The sequence below is a fragment of the Somniosus microcephalus genome, chromosome 9, assembly GCF_052327205.1.
Source record: "Somniosus microcephalus isolate GS21.2 chromosome 9, FLI_Smic_1.0, whole genome shotgun sequence".
NCBI lineage: Eukaryota > Metazoa > Chordata > Chondrichthyes > Squaliformes > Somniosidae > Somniosus > Somniosus microcephalus.
In genome coordinates, this window is record NC_140995.1 from 114,680,434 (window position 1) to 114,692,935 (window position 12,502).

At 44.5% G+C, this 12,502-nt stretch overlaps 1 protein-coding gene across 2 annotated transcripts in view; it reads right to left on the bottom strand.

Annotated features, from left to right (window-relative positions):
* Positions 1 to 514: 514 nt before the first annotated feature.
* LOC147112609 (low density lipoprotein receptor adapter protein 1-B-like) overlaps positions 515 to 12,502 on the bottom strand; it is a 154,623-nt gene continuing 142,635 nt past the window's right edge. The window contains exon 9 of one of the 2 annotated variants that reach the window (XM_085997030.1): positions 515 to 3,208. In XM_085997030.1, coding sequence (XP_085853156.1) covers positions 3,037 to 3,208 — 172 coding nt within the window. In that variant the 3' untranslated portion in view covers positions 515 to 3,036. The remainder of the gene's footprint in view (positions 3,209 to 12,502) is intronic. The other variant, XM_085997031.1, reaches the window with a different exon arrangement.

A 12,502-nucleotide genomic window follows, 5' to 3' on the forward strand; every position in this document is an offset into this window, starting at 1 on the left:
AGCACAGTGCAAACAGCAGAAATGTGGAATTAAGCAACCTGTTTGCATAGATACCAGCAAGTACGAACTTTAGTCTGCTACTATTATTAACATTCAGTCTCAAAATTTCTGGCTGAATAACACAATTATCTCATAGAAAAGCTTCATATTTTGAATTAATTAATGCAATACTACAAACACAGACCTAATGTTTGTATTTTATTGAGCATTTTGATCTTTAAATGGCACAGATCAAAGCCCAAATAATATAATGAAGTTTACTAATTAATCTAGAAGTCTAAAGATAGTTCTATTATGGTAAGTACAATGGCACTAGATGGCAATATAAATTATATTACAAAAAGTCAGTAAGAAGCTTAACAATGGAATAAATTAGTTATTTCATTTAAATATATTCAGTGATCTGCATAACCACATTCAGTTTTTTAACAAATATAAGTCACTGCTGCCAACATTTTCATTGTACTAATATAAAATACCAAAACCCACAATGCATCACCAAGACCAAGAGGAGTCCACAACACAACCTTGTTTATTTAAATATACAATGAAGGCTGGTCAAAATATATTTCATATTAATATACAGGTTTTTCAAAATTATAGTACAACAAAATAAAAGTTTAAAAAAAAATTCGTCCAGTGCCATTTCTTAGCTTATTTAAGGAGTTCTCAATTTGTTAATTACAGCAGCATTGGTTCGTAAAGCAACATTTTTGTAAAGTAACATTTTTATCCTCAGACAAAGTTGTTGCTGGTTAAAAATCTGCAGCATTTCCAGTTTAATTTAATTTTAAAAATGCTTAAAATTTACAGTCGTAATTCAAAGAGAAAACCACTAATGACTAGTGCTGTTACCTAGTGTGGATGTATTATGTATAATAGTTCCAGTTAAAGCTCATTATGTCACTGTGTTATCCTTCAAATGAAAAGATAATTTTCTTCACAATTTTAAATCTCAACACAAATACAAAGGAGAGACTTTTTCATTGACCTAGATTCACTGAAAGTTTTCAATTCTGTAAAAAAAGGTCCTTGCCACCTTGAAAATTTGCAATTAAGCTAACTTCAAGATACTACACAATTGTGTTAGATGCCACACCATGTACCATAGGGGGAAAAAGTCAAAATGTGTTAAAATTATGCTTTAAAAGTGGCTCACATACTTTTTATTTTGTTTTAAATAGAAGGTTTAAAAAAGGTTTTCTTGTTAGGTATTTAAAGCATATAGTCTCCAAAACGGACCTGCTTTGCACCAGAATATTTGTAATAATTCACCTTTATCAAGGACACCCAGCATAGAGCAAAATCTTTACATCATATTCTCCAAAGATAAAATCCAACAGACACAAACAAAATACAATTTTCTGTAACCATTCTTTGTTTAACAATCAATATGGATTCTACTCCACTTGATATGAAGGCATAAGCAGAGAAATGTACATATTCTTTCTGAAAAACAAGTCTACATTTTTCAATATAGAATCAATTCAGGAATACACTTATTTTTGATTACAGAATCAATACTGCATTCATCTTTAATAAATAAACTAAATTTCCACAAAATTATCTCAAACATTCCAGAGCATTAAATGTATCAGTAATCTGCAACCATGGTAATTTTGAAACTTGTAGATTAGAAATTGAATTTGTATAGATATAGGTGGGAATTCTGTGCAGCAGACGTTGATAGTCACCATTTAGTAGCTGAATTTTACAATTGGATTCCTGTACATATTTGTGTAGGTATTAGTTGCATCGTCCAGTTTTCAGTGTGTTAGGAGGTGGCAGGTTAATTGTCAATGATACTAACAGTAAACATCTTACCAGCAAAGTTGGCATTGCCCCTTGCAGTGGTGCCACTAAGTGTATAACAACTATAAACCCAATGGACTTTATGCTTTGCAAGAATAATGCTATTCACCACTGCCAATGTGTGACAGGTTCCCATTTCTTTGGTAAATTTCCCCATATAAATTCATTATAGGGACTGCTAGACAAAAAAAGACCAAGGTCCATATAGTTTGCTTTCTACCATCCTAGTAGCTGCATGAAACAATGATAATGGAGTCGTTGACTAATCATAGCAAACAATCTATCAATTAGTCTAGAACAGACTCTGAAATGGCACGAAGAAAACCCCAATGGTGGAGAGCTTTGGGAATCACAGGTCTAAAGTCACCTTCTTCCTGCCAAGCACGCTACACTGACCACACGTCATGTCTCAAATTACTCATATATCCCAAAATGTTATTTCTGAAAGAAATTTATCTAATTTGCATTTGAATGAAGTCAATCAGTATATCTGAATTTCTGTGCCGCTAGGGACAGTGCTCATGACCAGAGATGACCAGTGCACAATAATAGTAATTATGTTGAGAAGAAGCTTTTGTTTTAACTGGTTTATTCTCACTCTGAACAGGAACAGCAACAGCACATCAAAGGGGAAAATCAAGTGGTACCTCTGGATTTCTATAACACTCACTCCTTTCTCCGCAGCCTGGCAGTAACCCCACCCACATGAGAGGTGAAATTGGCAAGCAGGTTTTTTTCCCCACTACCAGCTGCGAAAGCATTGACTGGTGACAATAAGTGGGAAAACTGTGTCCCAGTTGGAGACTTCCGCTTGACATTTGAGTACTATGCAATGCAGCTACCTATGTACTCCTGTGCAATGTGTCAAATCCAGAGGTGAAAAATATTTTAAGTTTTTATTTGAAATCACTGCTCCCATCCTCCTTTCCTTTCTCAGCAGGTTTATATCTACAAGATACTGTTGTGTCAATCATTCAATCACAGATAAGATCGTCAAAAAAAAGAGTAAAACCAATTGTTCCATAAAAGTGTTGGTTCAAAACTAAATACAGTTAAAAAAAATCTGATTAGTTATTGTTAAAGCATCAAAATGAATAATCAGAAAAATTGTTGATTTTCAAGCATGTTTTAGCCAAACAGAAGCAATATGTTTCTCTCCAACTCTTTCCCCTCGGCATATTCCAAAATCAAGCCAAAGTTACTGTGGTTAGAACGATATCCCAATCAACGAGTGAGTGGCAGCTCTGCCTGAACCGAATCTCCTTTGTTTGAGTCTGTAGGTGACGGGCACACTTTGCTCAAGTCTGTGGGTGGTAGGCGGGTCTCTTCTACCCGAGAGTCCTGAAGATCTACTGAGACATTCTTGCACTGTATGTTTGTTCGAGACTCAGCAAATCTGAAGTGAAAGCAAAGAAGAATGCAAGTCATTTCTATTTGTGAAAAGCATATGTAGGGGTCAATTTACATATCCACAGTGCCATCAGGAAGCCTTGCCCACTGGCAGTGCATGTCGGAAATGTGAGTGTGCGATGACCACAATTTCCCAAGCATTAGAATTAATTAACCCTTGTATGTCATCCTTTAAGGTTATAGGTTGTATCCTGTAGCATAAAACAAACTGTTAACATAATTTTTAATACTGAAATCAAATATGCATTTGTCAATTCAAGCAAAAAGAACTTGCATTTATATAGCGCCTTTCATGACCTCAGTTTGTCCCAAAGCACTTTACAACCAATGAATTACTTTTGCAGTGTAGTCACTGTTGTAATGTAGGAAATGCAGCAACCAATTTGCACACAGCAAGGACCCACAAACATGAGCGGATAATCTATTTTAGTGATGTTGGTTGAGGGATAAATATTGGCAAGGGCTACATTGATCATCTTTGAATAGTGTCATGGGATCTTTTTATGTCCACCTGAGAGAGCAGACAGGGCCTTGTTTAAACATCTGATCTGAAAGACAGCACCTCTGACAGTGCAGCACCCCCTCAGTACATGCTTCATGGTAGTGTGGCTCAGAGAATCAGTGCTACAGTTCACAACCATCTCCACCCTGTGCTGCCTTTCGGCAGGGCTCCTCACTGGGTGCATCATTTTACACTATACTTTATACATCTTCCAGTTATTAATCTCGCAATTCAGCACAAAGAACTTCCTCACATTCACCTCACCATTCCCTTCATCAGTCTGAAACTTCAATCAACAAAACTCTTATGGGATATAAGCCAGTCGGAGTGCACAATCCAAGGAATTCACCTGCAGTTAAACTAGCAACAAACAGCCATTTTCTCCATTCTATGTGCTCGACAGGGTCACTGCATAAGTTTTCCCCTGCCCACAAGGTGAATGGGGTATGCCACAGGCCAACAATGAAGCCTCAACAGCTCACTGCACAAGTATTGCTAGAACTCAGGTGCTGTACTTTTTTCAATCTCTTGGTACACGGGAAAAATCTTAGGGTCAATTTTCCAAAACCTCATTCGCCAAGAGCATGCATCCAAAAATTGTGGGCATGCTGCTCTTGATTTTCTGATGAACACTTGTGGCAGGTGAGGACTCAGAAAATCTACGTTCTAATCTTTGTCTGATTCACAACTGGATAATTAATTGCAACTGAATGTGGTTAGAGAGGAGTTTTTCCTATTGTCATAAGCTACAAATGGCTGCTTTAATCAGTACCTATTAACACAGGTAATACTTTCCATTCACATATTTTGATGGAAGATTTGGTAAGGGTGATAGAGCTCCCGTGATAGAAATTTGTGTGGTTTATGCCACACGTTAGCGCCACGAGATGGCGTAGAGCTTTAACGCCAACTGATGCCGGTTCCAGTGCTGCACGCCATATCGGTAGTGCTGCCGCTGAAGGTGATCGCCGGGGAGCTCACCATCACGGAGATCATGAAGTCAGTGAGTGTGCAACGCTCACTTGACACCCGATCTCTCAACTTTGTTACAGCCAATGAACTTGCCTGCTAGAGAAAACGACGACAGCTTCAGGTGGTGTGCAGCAGCAGGAAGCCGGCTCCAGCGACATTATTTAAAGGGATCATCACCAATCACTCAGACCTGACAGGTTTTTGAAGTTTGAGTGGCTGTCATAGAGTTATACAGCACAGAAAGAGGCCCTTCGGCCCATCGCATCCGCGCCAGCCATCAAGCCCTGTCTAATCTAATCCCATTTTCCAGCATTTGGTCGGTAACCTTATATGCTATGGCATTTCAAGTGCTCATCCAAATGCTTCTTGAATGTTGTGAGGGTTCCTGCCTCTACCACCCTTTCAGGCAGTGAGTTCCAGATTCCAACCACCCTCTGGGTGAAAAAGTTTTTCCTCAAATCCCCTCTAAACCTCCTGCCCCTTACCTTGAATCTATGCCCCCTTGTTATTGACCCCTCTACTAAGGGGAAAAGTTCCTTTCTATCCACCCTATCTATGCCCCTCATAATTTTGTATACCTCAATCAGGTCCCCCCCTCAGCCTTCTCTGCTCCAAGGAAAACAACCCCAGCCTGTCCAGTCTTTCTTCATAGCTGAAGCGCTCCAGCCCAGGTAACATCCTCGTAAATCTCCTCTGCACCCTCTCCAAAGCAATCACATCCTTCCTATAGTGTGGCGACCAGAACTGCACACAGTACTCCAGCTGTGGCCTTACCAGCGTTTTGTACAGCTCCATCATAACCTCCCTGCTCTTATATTCTATGCCTCGGCTAATGAAGGCAAGTATCCCATATGCCTTTTTAACCACCTTATCCACCTGTTCTGCTGCCTTCAGGGATCTATGTACATGCACACCAAGGTCCCTCTGATCCTCTGTCCTTTCTAGGGTCTTACCATTCATTGTGTATTCCCTTGCCTTGTTAGTCCGTCCAAAATGCATCACCTCACACTTTTCAGGGTTAAATTCCATTTGCCACTGTTCCGCCCATCTGACCAACCCATCCATATCGTCCTGTAGCCTGAGGCTTCCCGCCTCGCTATTTACCACCCCACCAATTTTCGTGTCATCTGCGAACTTACTGATCATATCTTTTACATTCACATCCAAATCATTAATGTAGACCACAAACAGCAAGGGACCAAACACCGATCCCTGCGGTACCCCACTGGACACAGGCTTCCAGTCGCAAAAACAACCTTCCACCATCACCCTCTGCCTTCTACCACTAAGCCAGTTTTGGATCCAATGTGCCAAGGCACCCTGGATCCCATGGGCTCTTACCTTCCTGACCAGTCTCCTATGCGGGACTTTATCAAAAGCCTTACTGAAATCCATGTAAACCACATCCACTGCACTACCCTCATCCACACACCTAGTCACCCCCTCAAAAAATTCAATCAAATTGGTCAGACATGATCTTCCCTTGACAAAGCCATGCTGGCTATCCCTAATTAATCCCTGCCTCTCCAAGTGGAGACCAATTCTGTCCCTCAGAATTTTTCCCAATAATTTCCCTACCACTGATGTTAGGCTCACTGGCCTGTAATTCCCTGGTTTATCCCTACTACCCTTCTTGAATAATGGTACTACATTAGCTGTTCTCCAGTCCTCTGGCACATCCCCTGTGGCCAGAGAGGTTCTGAAAATTTGTGTCAGAGCCCCTGCAATCTCCTCCTTTGCCTCACATAGTAGCCTGGGATACATCTCGTCCAGGCCTGGGGATTTATCCACTTTTAAGCCTGCTAAAACCGTTAGTACCTCCTCCCTCTTGATGCTAATATGTTCAAGTATATCACAGTCCCCCTGCCCGATTTCTATGTCCACATCATCCTTCTCCATCGTGAACACAGATGCAAAAAATTCATTTAAAACCCCACCTACATCCTCTGGCTCTACACACACTTTGCCACTTTGGTCCCTAATGGGCCCTACTCTTTCCCTAGTTATCCTCTTGCCCTTAATATACTTATAAAACACCTTAGGATTTTCCTTTATTTTGCTCGCCAGTGTTATTTCATGGCCCCTCCTCGCTCTCCTAATTTCTTTTTTAAGTATCCCCCTGCACTTTTTATACTCCTCTAGGGCTTCCTCTGTCTTTAGTCCTTTGTATCTGCCAAAAGCCCCCCTTTTTTTCCTAATCCATTCTCGTATATCCCTTGGCATACAAGGTTTCCTGGGCTTGTTGGTCCCTCCCTTGACCTTTACGGGAACATGTTGCCATTGTACTCTCTCAATTTCCTTTCTGAAAGACTCCCATTGCTCCGATGTGGATTTTCCTTCAAGTAGCTGATCCCAGTCCACATTGGCCAGATCCTGCCTTATCATATTAAAATCAGCCTTCCCCCAATTTAGAACCTTTATTTCCGGTCCATCCTTGTCCTTTTCCATGACTACCTTAAATCTCACCGAATTATGGTCACTGTCACCAAAGTGCTCACCTACTAACACTTCTACCACTTGCCCGACCACATTCCCTAGAATTAGGTCCAGTACTGCCCCCTCTCTTGTAGGACTTTCTACATGCTGGCTCAAAAAGCTCTCCTGGATGCACTTTAAGAATTCTGCACCCTCTAAGCCTTTCACACTCTGACTATCCCAGTTAATATTGGGGAAGTTGAAATCCCCCACTATAATTACCCTATTATTTGCACACTTCTCTGAGATTTGCCTACATATCTGTTCCTCTATCTCCCCCTGGCTGTTTGGGGGCCTATAGTACACTCCCAGCAAAGTGCTAGCCCCCTTTTTGTTTTTAAGTTCAACCCATATAGCCTCATTAGAGGAACCTGTTAATATATCATCCCTCCTTACAGCAGTAATTGTCTCCTTAATTAATATTGCGACACCCCCTCCTCTTTTACCCCCCCCCCCCTCTGTCTCGCCTGAAGATTCTATACCCCGGAATATTGAGCTGCCAGTCTTGCCCCTCCCTCAACCATGTCTCCGTGATAGCAACAATATCATACTCCCATGTGTTCATCAACAACTTCAGTTCATCCACCTTATTCGTAAGAACATAAGAACATAAGAAATAGGAACAGGAGTAGGCCAATCGGCCCCTCGAGCCTGCTCCGCCATTCAATAAGATCATGGCTGATCTGATCCTAACCGCCAATCTACTATCACAGAACCATCTCCTGAATCTAACAGAAATAGACACACGAAATAGGAGCAGGATCAGGCTACACGGCCCCTGGGCCCACTCCGCTACCCACAGGGCCATGACCGATCCGAACCTAGACTCGCGTCCAAATTCCTGCCCGCTCCCCATAACCCTTTACTTCTAGGAAACTGTCTATTTCTGTTTTAAATTTATGTAATGATGTAGCTTCTACAGCTTTTTGGGGCAGCATATTCCATGGACCTACCACCCTCTGAGTGAAGTAGTTCCTCCTCATCTCAGTTTTGAAAGAGCAGCCCCTTATTCTAAGACTATGCCCCCAGTTCTAGTTTCACCCATCATCGGGAACATCCTCCCCGCATCCACCCGATCCAACCCCTTCACAATCTTATATGTTTCAATAAGATCGCCTCTCATTCTTCTGAACTCCAATGAGTAGAGTCCCAATCTACTCAACCTCTCCTCATATGTCCATCCCCTCATCCCCGGGATTAACCGAGTGAACCTTCTTTGTACTGACTCGAGAGCAAGTATGTCTTTTCTTAAGTATGGACACCAAAACTGTATGCAGTATTCCAGGTGCGGTCTCACCAATACCTTGTACAACTGAAGCAATACCTCCCTATTTTTATATTCTATCCCCCTAGCAATGAAAGCCAACATTCCATTGGCCTTCTTAATCACTTGCTGCACCTGCATACTAACCTTTTGAGTTTCGTGCACCAGGACCCCCAGATCCCTTTGTACTTCAGTACTTTCCAGTTTCTTGCCATTAAGATAATAACTTGCTCTACGATTTTTCCTGCCAAAGTGCATAACCTCACACTTTCCAATATTGTATTCCATCTGCCAAATCTCTGCCCACTTACTTAGCCTGTCTATGTCCCCTTGCAGGTTTATGTCCTCCTCACTCACTACTTTCCCTCCCATCTTAGTATCATCTGCAAACTTTGACTCCTTGCATTAAAATAAATGCCATTTAGCCTTGCCCTACTCCCTTGTGCCGTTACATATTTGCTCTGCCTTCCAGTCTGACTTATTTTTTCCTCTATATTTGGCTGTACATCACCCCCTATTATAGCTCCACTCTGTATCCCATCCCCCTGCCAAGTTAGTTTAAACCCCCCCAAACAGTGCTAGCAAACCTCCCCGCAAGGATATTTGTCCCGTTCTGGTTCAGGTGCAACCCGTCCGACTTGTACAAGTCCCACCTTTCCCAGAAGCAGGCCCAGTGATCCAGGAAACTAAAGCCCTCCCCTCCTGCACCAACTCTTTAGCCACGCATTCATCTGCTCTATCCTCCTATTCCTATACTCACTAGTACGTGGCACCGGGAGTAATCCAGAGATTACAACCTTTGAGGTCCTGCTCTTTAGTCTGCTACCTAGCTCCCTAAATTCTTGCTGCAGGACCTCATCCCTCTTCCTACCCATGTCATTGGTCCCAATGTGAACCACAACCTCTGACTGTTCACCCTCCCCCTTCAGAATGCCCTGCAGCCGTTCAGTGACATCCTTGACCCTGGCACCAGGGAGGCAACAAACCATCCTGGAGTCACGTCCACGGCCACAGAAACGCCTCTGTGTTCCCCTTACGATAGAATCCCCTACCACTATTGCTCTCCCACTCTTTTTCCTCCCCTCTTGAGCAGCAGAAGCACCCCTGGTGCCAGGAAGTTGGCTGCTGCTGCCTTCCTCTGGTAAGTCATCCCCCTCAACAGTATCCAAATCGGTATACCTGTTTGAGAGGGGGATGTCCACAGGGGACCCCTGCACTACCTGCCTGCTTCTACTGCTCCGCCTGATGGTCACCCATTTCCCTTCTGCCTGTGCAGCCCTTACCTGCGGTGTGACCAACTCACTAAACGTGTTACTCACGACCCTCTCAGCATCGTGAATGCTCCAAAACCCATCCATCCGCAGCTCCAGCGCCGCAATGCGGTCTACTAGTAGCTGCAGCTGGATATATTTCTGGCACACATGGTCGTCAGGGACACAGGCAGCGTCCCTGAATTCCCACATAGAGCAAGAGGAGCATAACACGGGGCTGGGCTGTCCTGACATGACTTACCCTTTAATTAATTTAAATTAATTCAATACCACCAATTAAAGATATACACTAGGGCGCTTGTATGGTTTACCAACAGTCCCCGCTACACCAGAAAGACCTTAGCAACTATAAACCAGAGTTAAAGTTTAAAAAATAGAGAAATACTCACCAACCAATCACTTACCTGCTCCCTGGTGATGTCACACTTGGATTACTTTTTACCTCTCTCCCCGCTGCCGAGTTGGTAAGCCTCGCTGCTGCCGCTGCTTTTAACTGCCGCCGGTCGTTGCTCTCCCCAGGTCCAGCCGCTGTGGTCGGGCCTCGCTGCTGCCGCCGCTTTTAACTGCCGCCGGTTGCTGCTCTCCCCCAGGTCCAGCCGCTGTGGTCAGGCCTTGCTGCTGCCGCCGGTCGCTGCTCTCCCCCAGGTCCAGCCGCTGTGGTCGGGCCTCGCTGCTGCCGCCGCTTTTAACTGCCGCCGGTCGCTGCTCTCCCCCAGGTCCAGCCGCTGTGGTCGGGCCTCGCTGCTGCCGCCGCCGCTTTTAACTGCCGCCGGTCGCTGCTCTCCCCCAGGTCCAGCCGGTGTGTTACTTCCTGCGACTGGAAGAGTTTTCTTTATTCATTTCAAGGTTCTTTGGTATCAGGGAGTGTTGTGGCAAGTACAAAACTCCACAACTATTTCAGAAAAGCTTCAACCTACACTTGTTAAAAGTCATGGGGGCTGTACTGGCAGTGGACCGCACCCTCCAGGATCTACAGTGGAGGAAACGGAGACAGTGAAACAATCAGCCTTCCAGACGGGCTGCCCGTGGCTGGCTCATCAGGCTCTGATTCACATGAATGAAACCCAGAACCCTATAGCTCACCACATCCCCAATCATACAATCCCTGTCTCATGCTATATCACAGCATTCTCCTGGGCGCAAAGGTGAAAATGAGAGAGAACACAAAATATTCCAAACACAATTAACACATTTGCCCATCAACATATCACACATATCACACGAATTCTAATAATTAATTACCCTTGCGCCTTCCATAGTTGAATAGCTGTCATTGTGTGCAAGGTGTGAGATGTGGGTGTGAGTGTTGCTAGGTAGAGATTGTTGGTAGAGGAGTGCTGGGGGTGTGGTGCATTGAGCAATGTGTGAAGCTTGTGGTACAGATGGTGGTATGTAACATTTGTTGAAGCCTTCACTCACCCTGATCACCCATTAAACTTCTTTCTGCACTGGGTGTGGGTCCTGGGGAGCACAGTGCTGCCTGTGACATAGTATGCCACCTCCCTCCACATAGTCCAGCAGGCTTGTGGTGAGGGCTTCCTGCCAGTTGCTGGGTACAGGACCGCCCGCCTTCTCTCCACTGCTAAAGCCAATGCCTCCAAAGCTTCATCGGAAAACCTCCAGGCTCTCTCCCTGGGGCGGCGAGCTGTCATCAGAATTTGTAGCTAAGTGCTACTTCTCCTTGTCCTTCTTCTTATGGTTGTTGAGGCAGCTGCACATCCAACAATGCTGAGAATGAGGTGCTACAGCATCAATGAACCTCTCCTTTAAGTAGTGAAAAAAGCCTGTAGCAATCATTACTTGCGTTTTGACTGCCCCCGGTATTGGTTCATCTTTCCAGTGCACTCTTTTGATTAATTACATAAACAAATTGACTGTAAATTAATAAAACTTTTAAGTAAAACTTAACAAATCAAATTAAAATTTGGTTGTCCGAATTGATAATGCACTCCAGTCCCCGCGGCGCCCACCGGTCGCGGAGGTACTCAAGCGTGCCGGTGGACACCGCGTGCTCCATCTCCAGGGCCACCAGGGCGCGAACATGGCCGCGGAAGAGAGGCAGGCAATCGGGCTGAACGACCCCCTCGACCGCCCGCTGCCTATACCAATTGATGGCTTTTTTAGCCAGGCCCAGGAGCAGTCCTACGAGGGGGTCCTCCAACCCACCCACTCCCCTCCGCACCAGGTGGCCAAAGATCAGGAGTGTGGGACTGAAGTGCAGCCAAAAATCGAGGAGCAGCCCCTTTAAGTAGTGAAAAAAGCCTGTGGCAATCATTACTTGCGTTTTGACTGCCCCCGGTATTGGTTCATCTTTCCAGTGTAATGCCAATGAGCTTGGGTTTTTAGACAAGAATCATGACAGTGTAGGAGTCTACGTACTCCTAGCAAAAAATACTGAACTCGGAGAGGTTCAACAGTAAAGGTTTAATTGTTGAGGCTGCATGCTGAACACAAAATGGAGTCAGAGACTACACAAAGTATGACTGCCTTTCATCAGTGCACAGCTTTGAATTCCTCGGCCACCACATCACGCAGGATGGAGCCATTCCCCTGCCCGCCAAGGTGCAAGCCGTGCAGCAGTTCCCCCGGCCTGCCACCATCAAAGGCCTCCAGGAGTTCTTGGGGATGATCAACTTTTACAATTGCTTCATTTCCGGAGCGGCCTCCCTCATGCGGCCCCTATACGAAGCCCTCCGGGGTAAGAAAGACAGAATGGCGATCGAGTGGTCGGCGGAGATGTTGACCGCTTTCGACTCGACCAAAAAGGCGCTCGCCGACGTCACCATGCTCGCTTAC